Below are 21,657 nucleotides of genomic sequence, written 5' to 3'. Positions count from 1 at the left end.
TAAATACGTGCATCTTGCCTTCGGTTTGCAAGGGTCAAAGTTCCCCCTTAGCCTCTTGAGAACTGCAGCTTCTTGGGACTGCGAGCTCGTTTGTTTGTTTGTTTTGGGCAGTGAGTGTTTTCTGTGCCGTGGCTGCCTTGCCAAGTGCATTGGATGTCTGGGAAACGCTACCTTTGGACCTGGCCCAGAGACAATTGGATCCGTGGGCCAAGGAAGTGGCGCTTCTCCCCTCCACTCACGCACTTTGAATCCGCACCCTAACTTGTTGCTCTCATTCCCCACCCACCCACCCACCCACAACTGGGGCTGGGAACACCCAGTGTCAAGTGTGTGATCGACTGTCACAACCTACTTGGCACATGGCCATTCATGTCCCTCTCTCCTCCCCTAATGCTTTGTTAACGTGCTTTATGGATGGAGGGTCTTTTCAGAAAAAAGGAAAAATGAAGAGTGAGGTAAACGCTCTCTTTAAACCCACCGCCTTATTAAGTGGAGGGTCTTCCAGAAGTCCTGGGACTACGATCTTCTCTTTTCTTTTCTTTTTTAAGCAACTGTCTACGTTGGTTTCAGGGCCACCCCAAGGTTTGCAGGTGCCTTTTAAAAAAGAAGTAGCCAAAGACCCTGGAGGTTGATAGGTGTTCAGTCAAAACTGGAGAGCCACAAATTATTTCTATTTTTTAATTCATTTATTTATTACTCGCCCATCGCCCTAAGGCCCCAGGGGCAAGGTTGCAGCATCTGGGACTTTTTGGTTTGGAGAAAAGGCGAGGTAGAGGGCACATGATAGAAGTTTAAAAAATTTTGCACGGCATGCAGAGCGTGGAAAGAGAAAAGCTTTTCTCCCTTTCTCATGAAGTTAGAGGTCATGGGTATCCAATGAAGGTGAGCGGTGGAAGATTCAGGACAAGTTAAAGAAAGGACGCAGCACATAGTTAAACTGTGGAACTCACTGCCACAAGAGGCAGGGATGGCCACTAACTTGGATGGCTTTAAAAGAGGGTAAGACAAATTCATGGAGGCGGAGAGGACTATCAAGGTCTGCTAGCCACAATGGCTACAATGTGTCAGTGCCTGGAGGCAGTTGGAGGATGGATGGCTGCTAATGGATTGAGGTTGAATCCTGACAAGGCAGAAGTACTGTTCTTGGGGGACAGGAGGCGGGCAGGTGTGGAGGACTCCCTAGTCCTGAATGGGGTAACTGTGCCCCTGAAGGACCAGGTGTGCAGCCTGGGAGTCATTCTGGACTCACAGCTGTCCATGGAGGCGCAGGTTAATTCTGTGTCCAAGGTGGCTGTCTACCAGCTCCATCTGGTACGCAGGCTGAGATCCTCCCTGCCCGCAGACTGTCTCACCAGAGTGGTGCATGCTCTAGTTATCTCCCGCTTGGACTACTGCAATGTGCTTTACGTGGGGCTACCTTTGAAGGTGACTCAGAAACTGCAATTAATCCAGAATGCAGCAGCTAGACTGGAGACTGGGGGCGGCTGCCGAGACCACATAACACCGGTCTTGAAAGACCTACATTGGCTCCCAGTACGTTTCTGAGCACAATTCAGGGAACCAGGCAGAGGGCCTTCTCGGTAGTGGCGCCCGCCCTGTGGAACTCCCTCCCACCAGATGGCAAAGAGAAAAACAACTACCTGACATTTAGAAGACATCTGAAGGCAGCCCTGTTCAGGGAAGTTTTTAATGTGTGCCATTTTAATGTATTTTTAATCTTTGTTGGAAGCCGCCCAGAGTGGCTGGGGAAACCCAGCCAGATGGGCGCGGTACAAATAAATTATTATTATTATTATTATTATTATTATTATTATTATTATTATTACTACTACTACTACTACTACTACTACTACTACTACTATTATGCTTCTGAATGCCAGTTGTTGGAAACTGCAGGACGGGGTAGCTGCTCTTGTGCCCAGGTCCTGCTTGCTGGTTTCCTGTACCGGCATCTTTGGCCACTGTGAGAACAGGATGCCAGTCCCGGTGGGCCCCCATTGGCCTGATCCAGCTGCAGCCAGACTCCCCTGATGCTCTTAAACAGTCTGGTATGCCTTAAAGTTGTCGTGCGACTGTAAACGCATGATGGCGCAAACTGTTGAATGCCAGCCTTCTCCCCGCCCGCCCCCCCCCCAATACTCTCCCCCATATGACTTTGGCTGCTCCAGGAGGTAACGGCATTCAAAAATGGCTCATAATTGGAATGAACTGCAGCATGTGCATAATTGAGTGCCGATTTGCATAATGTGACTCATTAGCATACTTTCTTGGCAGCAGGATGTTGGCCGGCTCCGCGCAGTGTGCTCATTTGGCTCCAGTGCTTCCCTGGGACTAGAAACCTTGAACTGGAGTTTTTGAAAAACGCAACAGCTTGGCAGCAGAAGGCGCCTGGGTTAGGCCCACCCCAGACACTCATTTAGCTCTAGTGCTTCTCTGGGACTAGATCCTTGAATTTGATTTTAAAAGAACAACAGCGGCCAGGTGGCAGGGGGTGCCTAGTTAGGCCCACCCACAAGTGAGATCCTTTTGCTGCTGTTCTCTGCCTCCAACTCATTTTATCCTTCTGTGACACAGCGGTGGGATGTCAGACTGTAGGAGCAAAACGGCCCAGGTTCAAACCCTCCACTCAGCCCTGAAGCTTCCTGGGTGACCTTGGGCTGGTCACTATCTCTCAGCCGAACCTACCTTGCAGGGTTGTTGTGAAGGTAAAATGGGAGAGAACAGTTTGCACTTGCCTTGAGCGCCTTGTGATTGGGGGGGGGCAGGGAATAGGGTGTTAAATGAAAGGGTTGGGGAATGGCATGTTAAATAAGCAAATCTTTTTGTGGCATATCCTTCCCATGGGTTAGATCCAGGTCTGGCTCTGGAGGCAAACAACCTACTACTGCTGCTGTTCCCTCCCTCAGATTCAAGAGGAAGGACCCCAGCTCATTGCCAGAGTAGGTCCCAGTGGCACCCCTAAAACAGGGTTTTTGTGGGGCGCAGGCTTTTGTTGGAGGGGCAGAACCTCAGATTTGTGTTGATTTGGGGGGCAGCTGCCCCCCTGTCCCCCTTGGCTACGATCATGGTGGGGTGTCGAACAGAAGTAGCTCTCCAGAAGTTGCTGGACTCCCAGCTCTGATCATTCTCGCAGCCTGCATGGCATGATGGGAGTTGTAGTCCAGCAGCCCCTGGAAGGCCTCTGATGCCCCACACTCCTGGTGTGGCCCATTGGACCCAGCTTCCTATCTTCCCTGAGCATGCTGTGCCTAGACGCCCCCAGACATGCTGCGGGGGGTCGCTCTCTGATTTGGCCACATATAGGGAAAGCTTGCTCTGCTTTTGCATTCTGCCCCCACAGATACAGAATCCCAAGAAATGGAAGGGTATAATCCAGACTGATCACCCCTCCCCCCAAAAAACCCACCCCTCATAACAACATATATGTAATTTACTGAATCAAAAGGATGTTTTATACTGATGTTGCACACTACCTAGATGCTCTTTGAGTAACAGATAAATATATTTAATGTGTCCTTGTGTGTTTTGTGAGGTTCTAGAGAGGGTTTTAAGTGGATTAGCCACACAGTGAAAGTGGAGACGCTTATAGATTTAAGAAACTAGAGTCGACCGGTGAAGGCCGATTAAAGGCTTGACAGAAGAGAGAGAACCCCTTCTAAGCTGCCTGGAATTTTAAAAGGCAGGTTTATGTGGCCCTCTTGTCAGGGCAGGTATTCTGCACCTTGGTCCGTCCGTCCCTCCTACCCCTGAAAACACATTTTAGCAGTTCCTTCCAGCCAAGAGTGCACCATGATTCAGTCACTGGCTTTCGAAAGCATTTGGGAAATGGAGGCCGGGTATTGTGCTCCCTTCCCCTGCCAAAAGCCTGTTTAAGCCATGATAGCTCAGTAGAACTTCCATGCACAGGGGCAGTCTGTCTTGGAGCACCAGGCGTCAGAGCCTCTCGCCTCCACGCTTTTTTGGCAGACTTCCTGAAGTCATCCAGCTTGGTCCAGCAGGGCTGTTAATTGCATTTATAAACTGCAGATTGCCTCAACTTGAATTGCCTTTGGCCACCAACGGGTTGGGTTTTCGTTTCGTCTGTTTCTTTTGGACTTTTGGATCCGCTAGATCAGTGGTTCCCAAACCTTTTCTGGCCATTACCCTTTTGGCCCATGAACATCATCCCCAGTGCCACCTACCCTATAAATAAGCATTATTCAGAACAGCGGTTTGCACGCCCCACTGTGGAAGGCATTAACACGATAAAATTCAAAACAGTAACAATTAATTGCACATTTGTTCAAAATCCACTTAAAACATACTTAATTTAATTCAGCAAAAGTGATGATCCAGTGATACCTGCTTTTCAGAGTCTGGTAGTCATTTACACCTCTATCATCCCCTTGCGTCTTAGGGAATCCCATTGCCCCCCAGGGGGCCAGCCACCCACTTTGGGAACCCACTTAGATCAATAAGCAGTCTGTTTTCTCTCTTTCAAGCCTCCTCCAGGTAACTTGTTCATTGTTCCTTCATCCGGATTTGCTTGCACACAGCTAAAGTGGAGGTGGGTTTATGAGCCCTGAGACTTGGAAAATGCTATAGTTCTGTCTGTCTGTTTTTAAAAAGAGAGACGCCTTTTTAAAGTCCTTCCTGTGCCTTTGATTTTCTCTTGCTTGCTGTATAGATTGTGAATTGGCAAGGCACGGGAGCTTGCTGGTGTCCGCTTGGTGACATAACGAGAACATCTGGTTTCGGTGGGGCATCGTCTTGTTTTCTTTGCCCCCACCCTGCGCCCCCTCAGCCCCACGTCAGCGCTCATCCCCTCCGCGGAGCTGATGTCGTCAAAGAGCATCCAAATCCCCATGTAGATTACGGGATTTGCAAGAGAGGACTCCACTGACTGAGATCTGCTACTGAGGAGGCCTGTGAACTTGAGAATGGCTGGCCTGCCAGGATGCGTGCAATTGGGGGGGGGGACAGATGGCACAGTGGCAGGTGGGGCTAGGAGAGGGGTCCCTCCCCCTGCCGTGTGCCCACACACCCCCAGGGACACTGGAGATAAGAAGGCTTGGCATACCCTGAGGGACTCTCTGAATCCAGTTTTGTTCTGCAGTTGGAACAATGGGATTCTCTCTCCCTCTCTCTGCCTCAGTCTGTGCTGCTTGAAGGAGAACAGCCAGCTACCAATTGTCACTTCCCACTGCTGTGCTAGGAAGTGAGAATTGGTGTACACCCTCCAGGAACTGCAACATCCCCACATCTAGCCTTCTGTATACAGTCGTACCTTGGATCCCGTACGCCTTGCGAGTTGAACATTTTGTCTCCCGAACGCTGCAAACCCTGAAGTGAGTCTTCTGGTTTGCGAACGTTCTTTGGAACCCGGACGTCCAACGTGGGTTCGGTGGGTTCCGATTGGCTGCAGGAGCTTCCTGCGGCCTATCGGAAGCCGCGCCTTGGTTTCCGAATGTTTTGGAAGTCGAACGGATTTGTGGAATGGATTCCCTTCGACTTCCAAGGAATTAAGTACAGTGGTACCTTGGGTTAAGTACTTAATTCGTTCCGGAGGTCCGTTCTTAACCTGAAACTGTTCTTAACCTGAAGCACCACTTTAGCTAATGGGGCCTCCCGCTGCCGCTGGAGCACAATTTCTGTTCTCATCCTGAAGCAAAGTTCTTAACCCGAGGTACTATTACTGGGTTAGCGGTGTCTGTAACTTGAAGCATATGTAACACAAGGTACCAGTGTACTTAATCCGAGGTACCACTGTATTCGCTTTAAGCGGGGAGGGTGGTCAGGGAGCAAAGGCAAGCAGGGCCTGCAGCAAAATGTTGTAGCACGTCCTCGCCAGCCCCGCAGAAAAGGAGGGTTCCTGGTCAGGTCATCCTTCTCCGTGTGTCCTCCTCCAGGGGACCATAAGCTGTATAAAACCATGGAAATCTGCGGAGAAGTCCTGTCGTTTGCTGTAGAACATCTGCCTTGCGTCATTCAGAACGCCCTAGGTCCAATCCTGGTATCTCCAGGTAGGACTGGTGTGTGGCACGGGAGTGGGGGCGGACTCCCTGTCTGAACTCCTGTGAAGTGCTGCCAGCCAGTGTAGACAGTACTGAGCTGGGTGAACCAATGGTCTGACTCAATATAAGGCAGCTTTCTATGTACTCTCCCCGCCCCCTCCCTGCTGCTTTCTGGTTTTATTTTTGGGCACTTCCTATATTCTGTAGCTGCTGAGCACGCTCAGTCTTCACTGCACTGGGCTGTAGAGAGGCAAAAACTACACCTGGAAACTTTGGGATTCCCCGAAACTTGCTAATAACCTCCCTCTTATTTTCTCAGCAGCCGTAATTTGACTCTGTTTCCTTTGGCACTCGCCACCTGCGTGTGGTATTAGAGGGAGCCTCGTAAGTTGGGAAGAAGCCAGGCCTCCGCTGTGGCTCGGGAGGTGGCCATGGGCATCGGAAGACCCGCTGGATCTGGCCCAAAGATCCAGTTTCTGTTTCCACCATGGGAAGGAGCCCGGCAGCCCCAGGCATCAGAGAAAGCTGCCCTCTCTCGCTGTGGCACCTCACCTCCTCCCTCCCAGTGCCCTGCTGCTTCTGAGCCAGGATCCTGCATATATACCCCCTGCAGAAGTTGGCAGAAAACCCAGCTTCCTGGAAGACAAGGCCTGTTGTTTCTCTTTCAGGGAAGCCAACTTTCTAGTCCTCGTGCTGCAAATATAGGCCGGAAGTCACGTGGGTTATGCAGACAGGTGGCTGGGCAAGGTTTTTGGGTTCTGAGCTCAGGCAGGGCTGTTCCTAGGCCAAATGGGACCCTGGGGGAAGATATCCTGAGTGCGCCCACATCCTTCCCATTGTTCAGCTTTGGGAAGTGGTGGCGCAAGCCTTGCTTGCGATTGAAGGAGGCGGCCTGGGCGGTTAAGCAAGAGCTTCGCGGAAGATGTGGCTTCTGAAAAGGAAATCATAAAACATTCTCCTTTAGATGTGGTTGGAGAGAAACAGTTTGCCAAGTCTGTCTCTCTCTCTCTCTTCCCTCTTCCCTCCCACTGTGACTTTCCTCCGCTGTCTATCCTGGAGAACAAGCTCGTCATTTTTCCTTTGTACGTTGATAGTGCTGAGACATATGAACATAGGAAGCTGCCTTATACTGAGTCAGGCCGTTGGTCCATCTAGCTCAGTGTTGTCTACACGGACTGGCAGCAGCTCTCCAGGGTTTCAAGTGGCAGGGATGGGATGCTGTTGGGGATTGAACCAAGGACCCTCTGCGTGGAAGGCAAGAGCTCTCTCTCAGAGAGAGGTGGATGTGCTTTGTCTGCTTCCATGCATGTATTCCCCACGGTCAAGTTGTGTGTTATTGGGGAAGTGACATAGCTCAGTGGTAGAGAATCTGCCTTGCAAGCTGAACATCCCAAATTCATTCTCCAGCAGTATCTCCAGGTGTAGGTTTGGGAAGGACCCCCTGTCTGAAACCCTGAAGAATGCTGAGCTAGATGGACCAGTAGGTATAAGGCAACTCTATCTATCTATATCTATCTATCTTCTAGGTGACATTTTTCCACCTTCGCCGCATCAAGCAGTTGGTCCCTTACCTTTCCCGCCCCGACCTGGCAACAGTGATCCATGCAACGGTCATCTCCAGGCTTGACTACTGTAATTCGCTCTGCGCGGGGCTGCCCTTGAAGCTGTCCCAGAAACTCCAGCAGGTGCAGAATTCTGTAGCGAGGCTCCTCACGGGGTCTCTGCCATGGGAGCATATTCAACCAGTGCTTTTCCAGCTGCACTGGCTCCCAGTGGAGTACAGGGTCAGATTTAAGGTGCTGCTTTTGACCTTTAAAGCCCTTCATGGCCTAGGACCCTCGTACCTACGGGACCGCCTCTCCCGGTATGCCCCACAGAGAGCCTCAAGGTCCATAAATAGCAACACCCTAGTGGTCCCGGGCCCTAAGGAAGTTAGATTAGCTTCAACCAAAGCCAGGGCCTTTTCAACACTGGCTCCGGCCTGGTGGAACGCTCTGCCTCATGAGACCAGGGCCCTGCAGGATCTGATTTCTTTCCACAGGGCCTGTTGTTCCGCCTGGCCTTTGGCTTGGAGCCAATTTGATTCCCTCCCTCTCTTTCTTTTTTATTTTCCTTCTCCTCCTACGATGAGGCTAAATTTTAATGTTTTAATGTTTCAATATTTTAATGTATTTTAATTTTGTTTTTAAGTTGTAATCATTCAACTTGTTTTTATTATTGCTTGTAAGCTGCTCTGAGCCCGGCCTTGGCTGGGGAGGGCAGGGTATAAATAAAAAATATTATTATTATTAGTATTATCTAACTATCTACCTTTATTGGTTGCTTTCTCATGTCAAAGGCAACTGGAAGCAACTTGTAACAAGACAAACAAACAAAACCCCACATAGATACCTTAAAACAAAAACAAACCTTAATACATGGAAAATACATGAAATACATCCCACCCATTCTAAGATGCCACAGATAGTTAGAGGCCAAAGGCCTGGTTAAAGAGGAAATAATTGCCTGGCACCTAGGATATATAATGGTGGTACCAGGCGGGCCTCCGTGGAGAGAGCATTCTACAAACAGGGAGCCACCGCAGAAAAGGCCCGTTCTTGTGTTGCCACCCTCCAGACCTCTCATGGAGGAGGCACACAAAGAAGGGCCTCCAATGATGATTGCAGGGTCTGGGTCAGTTCATATGAGGAGAGGTGGTCCTTAATGAATTGGGGTCCTGAGCCGTGTAAGGCTTTATGGGTCAAGACCAGCACTTGGAATTGGGCCCAGAAACTGTTTGGTGACCACTGCAGGCAGGCTAGGCTCAAACTGTCTCTCCCCAGTGAGCAACCTGGCCACTGAATTCTGCACCAGCTGAAGTCTCCAGACTGTCTTCAAAGGCCATGCTCCATTTAGCAAGATCAGGACCACCCAAGGCTCACGATCTGGCATGAGAGCTGTGTGTCAAAATCCTCGATGGGCTTCTCTCACTGGAGGAGAAGGCTTTCAATGCCTACCAGCCATAATGGCTGTGCTGTACCTCCACTGCTGGAGGCAATGATGCTGGAAATCTCAGGAATGGGGAAGGCTCTTGTGCACGGATCCTGCTTGTTGGTTTCCCACTGGGGCACCTGGGAGAACAGGATGCTGGACTAGATGGGCCCCTTTTGGCCCGTCTTACATCCTTACGGTGTGTTGCTGGCTCACTGTTTTGATGTGCTCTTGAGGGCCAAACAGGCAGCCCCTCCTCTGTTGCCCTAGCAAATAAAAACCAGCTGCCTGGCTGCTCAGAGAGCTTTTTGTTTTGCTGCCACCTCCTTGTTCGCCGGAAAGGGTTGGGCTCTCTCAGAATCGCACACCTTTCTTTAAATACCTTCTGCTCTCTGCTGGGGTCCTGCCACTCCATCTAGGCAATTCTCTAGCCAGCGGTTGCCTGGATACCTTCCTCTCCTTGTTAACCCAGCAAAACTAGGTAACAATTTACTGCCTTTAATTACACCGTTAGAATCGCCAGGGTGAGATTTTTAACAACTGGAAGAAAACCTGGCTGTTTCCTCACCCTGCGCTGCTGCTGCTGCTGCGTCCTGCACTCCCTTCTTCCCACCCTCAGCGAAATGCCGTGGGGTGGATCTCTCGTCCATCCTACGCCCGGCCCTGATGGAGCTGGACACTTTCCACCAGTTCCCCAAAATATCACAGGAACATCGGAAGCTTCCTTAGACTGAGTCAGAGCACAATTAGACTTTTGTTCATTCCATGATTTTCCCTTACCCTTCTCTAACCGCATAAAGCCATCTTCTTTTCTTTTAAAAGCAGATTTGTTCTAGGGTGACAGGATTTTAGTAGAACCATACAGTTGACAGGGACCCCGAGGGTCATCCATTCCAACCCCCTTCAATGCAGAAATCTCAAGTAAAGCATTCAAGAAAGATGGCCCTCTGACCCCTGCTTAAAAAGCTTCAAGGAGGGAGAGTCCACCGCCTCTCGTGGGAGTCCGTTCCGCTGTTGAGCAGCTCTTACTGTCAGAAAGTTCTTCCTGATGTGGAGTCGGAATCTCCTTTCTTGTTACTGGAAGCCACTGGTTCGGGTCCAGCCCTCTAGAGCAGGGGCCAGCAAACTTTTGCAGCAGGGGGCCTGTCCACTGTCCCTCAGACCTTGTGGGGGGCTGGACAATATTTTGGGGGGAAAATATGAACGAATTCCTATGCCCCACAAATAACCCAGAGATGCATTTTAAATAAAAGCACACATTCTACTCATGTAAAAACACACTGATTCCCGGACCATCCATGGGCCTGATTGAGAAGGCGATTGGGCCAGATCCGGCCCCCAGGCCTTAGTTTGCCTACCCATGCTCTAGAACAGGAGAAAATGAGCTTGTTGCCTCTTCCACATGACAGCCCTTGCGATATTGGAAGATGGCTCTCGTATCTCCTCCTAGTCTCTACTTTGCCAGACTAAACAACTCCTTCAACCGTTCCTCATCTGGCCCGGTTTCCAGACCCTTGATCATCTTGGTTGACCTCCTCTGCACGCCTTCCAGCTTGTCCGTATCCTTCTTAAATTGTGGCTCCCAGAACTAGACACAGGTGTGGCCTGACCGAGGCAGAATAGAGTGCGACTATTACTTCCCTTAGGACACTGTGCTTCTGTTGATGTATATTGATTTTAATGGCCCAAACCTATGTTTTACAGTTTACAATTGAATCTCCCCCATGAAGCATCTCACAGGCGCTCTTACAATCCCAGCACCCCTTTGGGAACGACTGTCTTAGAGGAAGTTCTTTCTGCACTTATTAAATGGGATTCTGGGTTCTGGAAATGGCAACCCGTGTGTGTTTGTGTGTGTAATAGAGAGGGAGATAGGAGTGGACGTCATTAAGATCAGAAAGGTTTCTTCCGTTGCTTCAAAGTTTTTAGCTCTGATGGCTGAAAGCAAAAAAATAGTGCAGCCCCTGCATGAAAGAGAAAATGCCCCCGTTGACAGAGCAGTCTTCTTTGTTACATCTCTGCGACAGGCGGGACTCTGCATCGTTGACCTTAATATGCTAATTTGTGGCGCAACGTAGTAACAAAGAGTGCGTTGGCGGTCAGCGAGTGCGGCCAGCTGTCGTTCTTTTTTTTGTGTGTGTGACCTGCATAGGGTATCAGTAAACTGTGTCACGTACTGGGAGAAGTTGGAGACTGGAAGGTCTGGGAAGCTGTGGCAAAGGATGGGTTGGGTATTCATGAATCATCTAAAGATTCTGGGTTCAAAGAGACACAGAGGCCAGCCCAGCAGGCTGTCAGTCTGAGAAGGAAATCTCCATTCTCCAAAGCAGGAACTTCAAGGGGAGAGTCCGGCGTGAAGCCGCCAAATTGAAAAGTTATTGAGAGATTTGATTCCATCCGCTTGGGGCATGAATAAGGACGGTAGTTTCCTCTCTCACCACGACAGGCAATAATGAACTTGACAGCGCTAGGATGGTTGTGTCAGTCACCCCTTTGCTGCTGCCGTGTGTGTTCATTGAATTGCCATTTGGCACACTCTGCATGGTTTGCAACTCCCCCCTCTTTATCGCTGTATGTAACGGGCACGCTTAAGGAATTTGATCTTGGCAAATCCAGTCGCAGGCTGACCCGCTTTGTACCTCGTCGACTTGGTTTCCCACCAGTTTTCAGCCTTCCCCAAACGTTCCAGTGCCATTTCCAAAATATTTGCATTTCTGAGAGAGAATAGAAATGGCACCGTTCGGCTAATTCATTCCCGTAGCTAGGGCAGGAAACCCTCCTCCTGATTCATGCCCACAGCAGTCAAAATCAAATTTCTCTCAAATTTTAATCCACGCTGGACTTTCCCCTTGGAATGGAGATGGCTTTAAAAGGAGATTAGACAAATTCATGGAGGCTGCTATTAGTAGCTACTAAGCCTGATGGCTCTGGTTTGCCTCCACTGTCAGAGGCAGCAATGCTTCTGAACCCCACTTGCCGGGAATAGCAGGAGGGGAGTGCTGTTGCTCTCAGTTTCTGGTTTTCCAGTAGAGGCAACCAGTTGGCCATGGTGAGAGTGGGATGCCGAGCACACCTCCAACCAGCCACAGCCATTGGCTCCAAAACATCTGCAGGCCAGCAGGAGGGCACAATGCATCCTCTGCTAACGTTCAGGGTGTCTGTGTGTGGACACGGTAGGAAGGGACTGCTGCATCCCGGTTTCCAGCTGTGGGTTGCACAACATGCCCTGAAAACTCCTGGGCGAACTTCCTGCTGCTTCTCCGGCCTGGGAGAGTGCAGGGGGAGTCCGTTTGGTCCCTTGGCTGCCCTCCTTCCTGTGGGCTGGCTACGGTCCTTGCGGTGTGAACTTGGGACCGTGGCTTATGTTTCAGCGCTGGAAGCAAGGACCTCTCAGAGGCTTCTGGTGGTTTTTCGGGAATCCAAGCCCCGCGCAACCCACCAGCCAAAACATCTACTTTACGCATACCCCCAAAAGTTGTTTGTGTGTATGTTAAATCCCTTTTTGGCCCACCCTTATTTTCCTTCGTCCTGGGCAGTGTCCAATAGGGCTCTTGTTTCAGCAGGGTGGTACTTCAAATGGTTGGGCGTCAGGCAGCAATACAGTGGTACCTCAGGTTACATACGCTTCAGGTTACATCCGCTTCAGGTTACAGACTCCGCTAAGCCAGAAATAGTACCTTGGGTTAAGAACATTGCTTCAGGATGAGAACAGAAATTGTGCTCCAGTGGCGCGGCAGCAGCAGGAGGCCCCATTAGCTAAAGTGGTGCTTCAGGTTAAGAACAGTTTCAGGTTAAGTACGGACCTCCGGAACGAATTAAGTACTGAACCTGAGGTACCACTGTACTTTTTCGTGTAAGCGGTTAGAGAGCTGGAATCGGGACCTTATAGACCAGGGTTCAAATGATCCCCGCTCAGCTATGACTCAGCTATTCCCTACTTGGGTGACTTTGGGCCAGCCGCTGCCTCTCTCTGCCCCGGCCTACCTCACAGGGAGGTCAGGAGAATTGTGTCTGCCACACTAGAGCTCTTTGGAGAAAAGATGCACTATAAACAGTGCTTTTTCCTGGGGAAAGGTGGTGGAACTCACTACAAAATTTGTTGGTTTATTGCGGGCCCAGTAGCAGTGCCGCTGCTCCCCCCCCCCCCCGGCAGTTGCTAAATGGAAGTTGTGATTAATAAACTCAGGCAGACAATGATCTGGATTACAAATGGCCACAACTTTATTGATTACAGATATAAGTGGGTTTTTGGCTCAGGCGAAAGAATCAATGATTTGATTTTAAAAAGGTAAGGGAACTCAGTTCCCCCAAGTTCCAGCTCGGAAAAATGCCTGGGTATAAATGCAGTAGCAGTGATAGTAATTATGCAGATAGTATAATATAGAGGTGCCAGTTGGGTGGCATATTTATTTCACGAAACTGAGTATAAAAAACAAGAACCCTCAAATAAGTTTATAAAAAATGATGAAACAATAAAATCGTCGGTAAGGGAGGAAAAACAGCAGTAATTTAACACTTTGAGAAAGTTTAAATAATAACAGGCTAAAAACAGATTGAGTTCACCCGCAAAGGCCCACTCCTCCATTGTCTCCAGAGACAGACGGATGCCAGCAAACAACAACAGATTAAAAGTCGCACCAGGTTTCCAAACGCCTGCTCTTCTTTTGCTCTGCCTTGGGGGAAAGGCCATAGCTCACCGGTGGAGCACCTGCTTTGCATGCAAAGAGGTCCCCAGCATCTCTCTCCCAATCCCCAGAGAGCCGGCCTTGCTGCCAGTCACTATAGAGAATACTGACACTGTCACTGTCCCGTCTTCCTATTTAAACCAGCCTTTCGTTCAGAGCCATGAGGACTAGAACCTTGTTTTGCTTTTAGTGCAAGGGCCGCAGTTCAATTTCCCAGCGGCATCTCCAGGTGTGGGGCCGGACACTTCTCCTGTCTGACTGCTGCTGCCAGTCCATGTAAATAATGCTGAGTTATCTGCCCAGTGTTCCATTGATAAATCGTTTCTGAATCAAGGGCATCTTCTTTAACCCCCTCCCTCCCAACCGAATAAGAAAACAGGTGAGGATTGACACAAGGGTCTCCTTCCCCAGACTCCTCTGCCCTCCCTGTTGTCTCTGCTTCCCTCTAGTGGTGTAATCTGAAATTGCACGCCAAGGCTCGGCCATGCTCTGACGGGCCATTTTTCAGTTTAGGGAATTTATGAGCTTTGCTTCAACCTTACAGTTGGTGTTGTGGGGATAAGGCGGCACGTTCGGAAAGGATTGTCTTGGAAAGGAAACTTAGGGTGCTGCCCTATGTCAGGTCAGGCCAGTGGTCCATCCGGGCCAGTACTGTAGACACTGGTTGGCAGCAGCTGCATGCCAAGGCTTAGAAGGGTCATTCCCAGTGTATACAATCTGATCCCCCCCCCCAACCCAAACTTGCAGTTGCTAATAATTCAACCTGGCAGCAGCATTGTGGGGGTCTGGACTAGATGACCCTTTGAGTCCCCCTACAATTCTGGGATTCTGTACCTTCTGCATGCAAAGAACACCTGTTGGGGGGAGAGACAGGGAGATGGGGACATTTCGGCTCTGCTGAAAGACCAGGAGAGCGAAAACAACTTCTCCCTACACCCTTTCTTCACACTACATGCATTGTTTTATACATGCCTATTAAAGGTAAAGGGACCCCTGACCATTAGGTCCAGTCGTGGCCGACTCTGGGGTTGCGGCGCTCATCTCGCTTTATTGGCCGAGTGAGCCGGCGTACAGCTTCCGGGTCATGTGGCCAGCATGACTAAGCCGCTTCTGGTGAACCAGAGCAGCACACGGAAACGCCGTTTACCTTTCTGCCGGAGCGGTACCTATTTATCTACTTGTGCTTTGACGTGCTTTCGAACTGCTAGGTTGGCAGGAGCAGCGACCGAGCAACGGGAGCTCACCCCGTTGCGGGGATTCGAACCGCCAACCTTCTGATTGGCAAGCCCTAGGCTGTGTGGTTTAACCCACAGCGCCATCCACGTCCCACATGCCTATTACCCCCCCCCCCCAAACCCTAATCTTATTTCTAAATGCAAAAGTCCCAAATGGTGGCACCTTTCCTGGCTGGGGAGTTTTACCAGCCTCCCAATGGTCATTGCACCTTTAGGGGCAAGTCTCCAGGACATTCCAAGCAGGGTGTTCCCCACCTCAAGAAGCACAGCTTCCTTCTCCAAATCTGACTTGAGACCCTGGAACATAGGGAGTTACTTTATATGGAGACAGACCATTGATTCATCTTGCGCAGCATTGCCCACACTGGCTGGCAGCAGCGCCTCTCCGGGGTTTCAGGCAGGGAGTCTCTCTCTCTCCCAGCCCTCCTTGGAGATTCCCCTGGGGATTGAACCAGCGACCTTCTGCATGCAAAGCAGAGTCTGTGTACCACCAAGCCATGCTGTTTTCTTCCTGACCTTAAATGGTCACGTTTCCAAATATCTCAGCCTCTCGGCTCCTTGGTGCGGGGAAAAGAGGGTGCTTTTCTTATCTTTTCCTGACCTCCGATGACTATCTCTGGCGTGTCTTACGTCAAGGCAGGCCTGCTCCTTGAGAGTGTGTCAAGCCCAGATAATTTAAATGCTCAGCATACTCTGTGGCGCGGTCCCATAATTTTTGTCCGGCTCCCAGCCTCTCCTGGCCGTTCCTTTCTGTGGCCAGAGGGCTTGTTGCAAAGTCCTGCTCCTGTGGCTCCTTGCCTTTTCCAAGGCAGATAGGATACGACTGACATACTTGGGATGACTGAGATGGCCTATAGTCATAGCTGGGGGGGAACGGGACGACTGTGTTTCTTCCCCCTTCCTTCCCACACACCAATGCTGTTGACTTATCCAGAAGTTTATGTCTTTTAAGGAATCTGATATTACAAAACGCCATACACCTTCTTTTTAAATGCAGTTGTGTCTTAAGCCTAAAACTAAAAATTGGGGCAGATGGAACTCTTAAAATAAATAAATTGTAGGAATGCAACAAGGATTGATTGATTGATTGATTGATTGATTGATTGACGTCCCACCGTTTTCTACCTCTCATTTAAACCCCACGAAACACCTGTGAGGTAGGCTAGGCTGAGAGACCTAGTGACTGACTCCAGGGTCACCCAGTGAGTTTCATGGCTGTGTGAAGACTTGAACTCTGGTCTCCCAGGTCCTTGCCTGATGCTTTAACCACAGCACCACACTGATTCTCCATAAAACTGCCTTTTCCCAACCTGGACTGTACTCTTATCAACTCCCAGCCAGCAGGACCTGTACAGGCAGCCAAAGGAATGAAAGAATCACAGAACTGTAGAGTTGGAAGGGAAGAAAGAGTGTAGAACTTTGATTTTAAAGTGTTATTTGCACCGTGTGGGTGGGTGTAGAGTCAGAGACACCTCTGGGCAGACTGTTGGGGAGTTGACCTCGCTTCCGATCTTTTGTTTAAGAACATAAGAAGATTCTTCTGGATCAGGCCAATGGTCCACCTAGCCCAACATCCTGTTCTCTTAGTGACCAGCCAGATCCCCCAATGGGAATCCATTTCCTGCTTGAATTCACCCTTCCCCCTTATAAGTACACCCAACCCTGTTATAAGGGGGTGGAACTTATGTACCATCTCTCATTTACAGAACTCATAAAACTCAAAAGCAGTTCAGAATATGCACAAAACCTTTAAAAGCAACAAATGGCAACCATTTACACATCCAGATTGTCATATGTTCTTGCTTCCACTAAGAGCTTAAGCAAACCATGATTCTGCTAGCCTCCCAGCCCCCCCCCCCAAGCCATCTCTGTTTGGCCACCAGCTAGCATGAATTTTAAAAAGGATTAGACAAATTTTTGGTGAAGACGCTGACAAAAGCTCCTAGACACAATTGCTACATTCTCTCCAGATTCCGGGAATCACAATTGGGGTGGTGGAACACTGCCCTTAGCCTCGGCTCCTGCCTGTGGGGGCTTCCTATGGGGGCACCTGGTTGGCAGCTGTGAGGACAGGATGCTGGGCTCGGTGGCCTGATTCAGCCGCAGGGCTCTTCGGATGTTCTTAAACGTGGAAGACTGGTGATATGAGCAAGGTGGGTTTAGTGGCTTCTCTGCTCTGCTCTGTGGCCTGATGGGGAGAAAAAACCTTCCCCTCCTCTGCCTCTGATGCGTCCCAGAATGCTTTGGGCTGCCGGGCATGCGCTCAGCTGGCAGAACACCCTGACACCTCGTTGCGGGAACTGGGGCTTGGCGGCTCGCAGAGGGAAAGGCACTTGCCCTGCCAAATGCGAGGCCTCGCTGAGCGTCCCTGCCCTATATATTAAAAATTATTTGTTCACATAGTTTTTGACATCTGGGATGTGCTTTTTCTTTGGTTGGGGGAGGGTTAGAGGGGAAAAAACAGCCTCACCAGATGTGTCTGGCTGTTCCTCCGTCTTTGGGGAACATTGAAGAGGAAAACGAAACGCACGTTAGATCCGCAGGCTGGTGCCTGGAAGGCTGAACCAGCTGTGGACATCCTGCTCTGGCTGCCAGTTAGTTTCCAGGCTCAATTCAAGGTACTCACATTTGTGTTTAAAGCCCGAAAGGACTCAGGCTCCACATACCTGAAAGGGCACCTCTTTCCTCTTGGGTCCTGAGGTCAGCAGAGGGGGTCTCCTTGGTGGTTGTGCCACCCTCAGAGGCTTGTGGGGTGGCCCAGGGGAAGAGGGCCTTCTCTATGGTGGCCCCTAAGATGTGGAACTCCCTCCCCACAGCGCTGCGCCAGGCATCTTCCTTATCCAGCTTCCGGAGGATGCTGGAGACGGGCCTCTTTACCCTGGCTTTGGACACTTGAGGCTGCAGATTTTTAGGACCCACCTTATTTTTGTGATGATTCATTGTTTTAAATTTCTTTTACTATTGTGTCTTGATGCTGTGACCCATCCTGGGACCTTAGGGCGAAGGGCGGGTGATTAATAATAATCATAATTCTGGCTGAAATGCCAGCAGGTACAGACAGGTTTTGCGGCAGTTCTGGAAGACCTTGCTGTTTGCTTGTTTGAAAGAGGGAGGTTTTGGTTTTAGAACAACCACATAGAAGCCCTAGTCAGCCTAAGTCAGGGGTGGAGAGCTGGCTGCCCCAGACCGCAGGGTCCCAGCAGCCAGGGACGATGGAAGCTAGAACGCAGAAACATCTAAAGAGGTGTGGGTGTCCATATAAGCCCCATAATTTGTACGATGGTACAAAGCTGGGGAGCATTTTTATCCTTGACCCTGCCCACCGCTAGCATGCGGCCCTCGGAAAGACACTCGTGCTGGAATACGGCCCTCAAGCTGAAAAGAAACTGGATGCAATTTCTTTTCCCTACAGAACTAAGTTTGTGATTCATTCTGCTTGGGGAGTCCAGGCAGGTTTCCACCTTCTGCCCCTTGCTAACTTCAGCATGTCAGGGTTTTTGTGTTTTATTTGTCTGTGTGTTTGCTGAACTTCCTGGGTTTCTTCTGACGCCTTTTTATTTCTTCCTCGTGAAAGCATGCTGCGTCTCTTGCGTGCTCTCCTTGGATGGCGGGGGTGGGTGGAAGGCTATTCCCTTTCCAGTTATTCCCCATACTCTTCCAGCAGTGGCCAGGAGGGGGCATTAAAACATTTTGTTGTTATTATTTATCATTTTATTTATAAAAAAAATTTGCATACCACTGTGTCATTAAAAAAAATATCAAAGTGCTTTACAGCAGTAAAAACATACAATAAAAACCATTAAAAAGTTGAGAACACAACCACTAACCATTGTGGGAGGGTGTATTCTTAATTGCCTGCATAGGCCTGGCAGTATAAAAAAGGTTTCAGCAAGTGTTTGAAAACTGGCACGGGAGGTGCCTACTAAATCTCTTTTGGCAGAGAGTTCCACCAGGCTGGGCCGGCAACACTAAAGGCTCAATTTCTCATTGTTTTCAAATGAGATCTCGGGAAACGGCCTAAGATGCTCCTGCAGGTGAGCTCAGTGATTGAGCTGAGTTCAAGTGCTCCCTGACCTAAGTTGTTCAGAGCTTTGTAAATCGACATAAGAACCTTTCCCCTCTGCTTTTATCCTCTCAACAACCCTGCAAGGTCTAGGTTAAGCTGAGAGAGCTTGATTGGCTCAAATGAGAACTTTGTGAGTGAGGATCCGACGTCAGGTCCTAGTCCAACGCTCTTAACCACAGCAACACGCTGTCTCTTAATCTTAATAAGCACCTTCATCTCCCTTTTCTCTCCTCTCTTCTGTGTGCAGGAGGCGGACAGCGGGGAAGATGACTGCCGGTTCCAGCCCAGAAGGTACGTCTTGCACCTGTATACATTTTCTTGTACCGTTTCGGCTGCCCTCGATTGCCGCAGCCCCACAAATAGAAAGCACAGACACCTGGAGATGCCAGCGGGGATTGAACCTGGGACCTTCTGCATCAAAGCAGCAGTTCTTCCACTGAGCTATGGCCCTTTTCCGAAATATAAAGATTCCTAGAATCGTAGAGTTGGAAGGGACCCCAGGGGTCATCCAGCCCAGCCCCCTGCAATGCAGGAATCCCAGCTAAAGCATCCCTGACAGACGGCCACTCAACCTCTGCTTAAAAACCTCCAGTAAAGTAGAGGCCACCACCTCTTGATTTTAAATAGGAACATCTGCAGTTAGACCATTGGCCCAGCTAGCCCAGTATCCGCCATGCTGGCTGGCAGCAGCTTTCCAGGGTTTCATGCCAGAGTTTTCCCCAGATGCTCTTGAGGGGGTCTTGCAGCAGAGCTCCTGCTTTGCAGGCAAAAGGTCCTGGGCTCAGCCCTGATTCTGCTGTTTAGTTTTTGTTGTGCAGCAATGGGGAACCTGGTGCCCTCCAGGTGTTCTTGGACCCCAGTTCCCATCATCCCTGGCAGCTGGGGAGGCCCCAGGGGCAAGGGGTGCTGGGAGTTGCATCTGGAGGGCCACAGGTTCTCTTCCCCCCAACTGATCTCACCCGTTATTGAATGTATTTCATACTCTGCACTGCTGACCTAGCCAGTAAAGATCCCTTGCTGTGTTTGTGTGCATGCAAGAGATATTGAGGGGGAAATTCAATCAAGCTTGCATTTAAAGGCAAACCCACCTAATTTGCACTTTGCAACACAGTATGCAAACCTAAAGGCAGGCAGTCCCACTTCAAAATTCTCACTTCTGTGAATTTTGCAATGCAGCAAAGTAACGCATACAAAAATGCACATCCTAGGATTAGGGTATCGATCAAAATGCATTTATCTAGTGAAAATACAGCATATCGGAGGAAATGGCTCCACAAATATGTGTGCAGTAAGCAAAAACCGCATTCCAAAATGTGTGGGAGAAATTCACACCAGAATGCTGATGGGTTTTCATGCAGACTCTTCCCCCCCCCCCAAAAAAATATCATGTGGAAATGTGGGGAACTGCATTTAAAAATGAAAAACAGAGAGAAGTCGAAATGGACCTATTTGCCCATCCCTAAAGTTATGTAGCAGGGGAGACCTCAATCCTGTTTCTCCTTGTTCCTCTGTAAAAAAACTGGGTGGCTAGCAAATCTTGTTGCCGCCATGCAAGATTGGGCGAGAGAGGAAACGTGTGTGTGGTTTAATTTTCCTTTTCAGTGGACGGCTATTGTGCACTGGGCTGAATCTTGACTTGTGTGTGTGAGGGAGAGATAACGATTCTGGCATATTTGAAATGCTTTCTTGCCATGGGAAACGACTGGCTGCTGTTGATGCGCCGACCTCTGTCCTGGGACTTCCTCTTGCAGTGGCAGCGGGGAGCGGAAATGGGGTGGGGGGCTGGGAAGATAAACCCAAGCAGAGAACGGTTGAGGTTTTTCTTTTGTTGCCGAGTCGAGATTCCACCCCCCACCCCCATAAATCTGAATGAAATCTTCCCCACCACCATTCATTGCACAGTCAACTTGCGTCAAGGCAGATTACTATTAGTATTAATCCTGCGAGGTAGGTTAGGCTGAGAGACAGTGTGACTAGCCCAGGTTCACACCCAGTGAGCTTCATGGCTGAATGGGGATTTGAACCCTGGTCTCCCAAATTCAACACTCTAAGCACTACACCACAGGGGCTCCTTTTCCCTTGGGAAGCCTGGCTTGCACAGAAATTGCCAGCATTTCAGTCTTTCTTGGTGCCAGGAGCCTACTTATACGCCCAGGAAACTGGCAAATGCAGACCCTTGCTCCATCCAGCTCTGTATTGCCCACACTGTCTGGCAGTGGCTCTCCGTGGTTTCACGTAGGGGTAGGGGGAGTCTTTACCCAGCCCTGGAGATGCGAGGGATTGGACCATGGAGTGGAGATTCCAGCTTTCACAGTTAAAGCAGGTGCTCCACCCCTGAACCAGCTTCCTTCCCATTAACATAAACCAAGATCCTAGTCCTCATGGTTTTCAGATCCGAGTTAAACAGGAACATAATCGAGCTGCTTAAGATGGGCTGTCTAGCTCTCCAGGATTTCATGCAAGGGCCTCTCCCCAGCCCTGCCTGCAGATGCTGCCAGGGACATTCTGCGTGCCAGTCAGGCTCTCTGCCACTGACTTGTGGGTCCTCTTTAAGAAGAGGCCAGCTCCAGGCTACCTTGTGAGTCTGTGGGAGCTGAATCTGGGGCGGGTGTTTACTTCATCGCCTTCACAGCTCACTCTCTGAACCACTGTGTCCAGTTTCATTCTTCTGCAAGGCAGATGGAGGAGGAATTTGCAGTGGACCCATT

At 49.8% G+C, this 21,657-nt stretch overlaps 1 protein-coding gene and 1 long non-coding RNA gene across 5 annotated transcripts in view; one reads left to right on the top strand and one right to left on the bottom strand.

Moving 5' to 3' along the window:
* SSH2 (slingshot protein phosphatase 2) overlaps positions 1-21,657 on the top strand; it is a 122,568-nt gene that overhangs the window by 26,464 nt on the left and 74,447 nt on the right. For all 4 annotated transcript variants that reach the window (XM_083587417.1, XM_083587418.1, XM_083587419.1 and 1 more), the window contains one exon: positions 19,197-19,240. In XM_083587417.1, coding sequence (XP_083443543.1) covers positions 19,197-19,240 — 44 coding nt within the window. The remainder of the gene's footprint in view (positions 1-19,196; positions 19,241-21,657) is intronic.
* The window catches only part of LOC310750210, a 185,299-nt gene that overhangs the window by 114,130 nt on the left and 49,512 nt on the right, over positions 1-21,657 (bottom strand). The gene's annotated exons all lie outside the window — the stretch shown is intronic.

Source organism: Podarcis filfolensis, assembly GCF_964270895.1.
Source record: "Podarcis filfolensis genome assembly, chromosome: 15".
Lineage (NCBI taxonomy): Eukaryota > Metazoa > Chordata > Lepidosauria > Squamata > Lacertidae > Podarcis > Podarcis filfolensis.
Note: the sequence above shows the minus strand (reverse complement) of the source record. Positions and strands in the feature narration are given on the sequence as shown.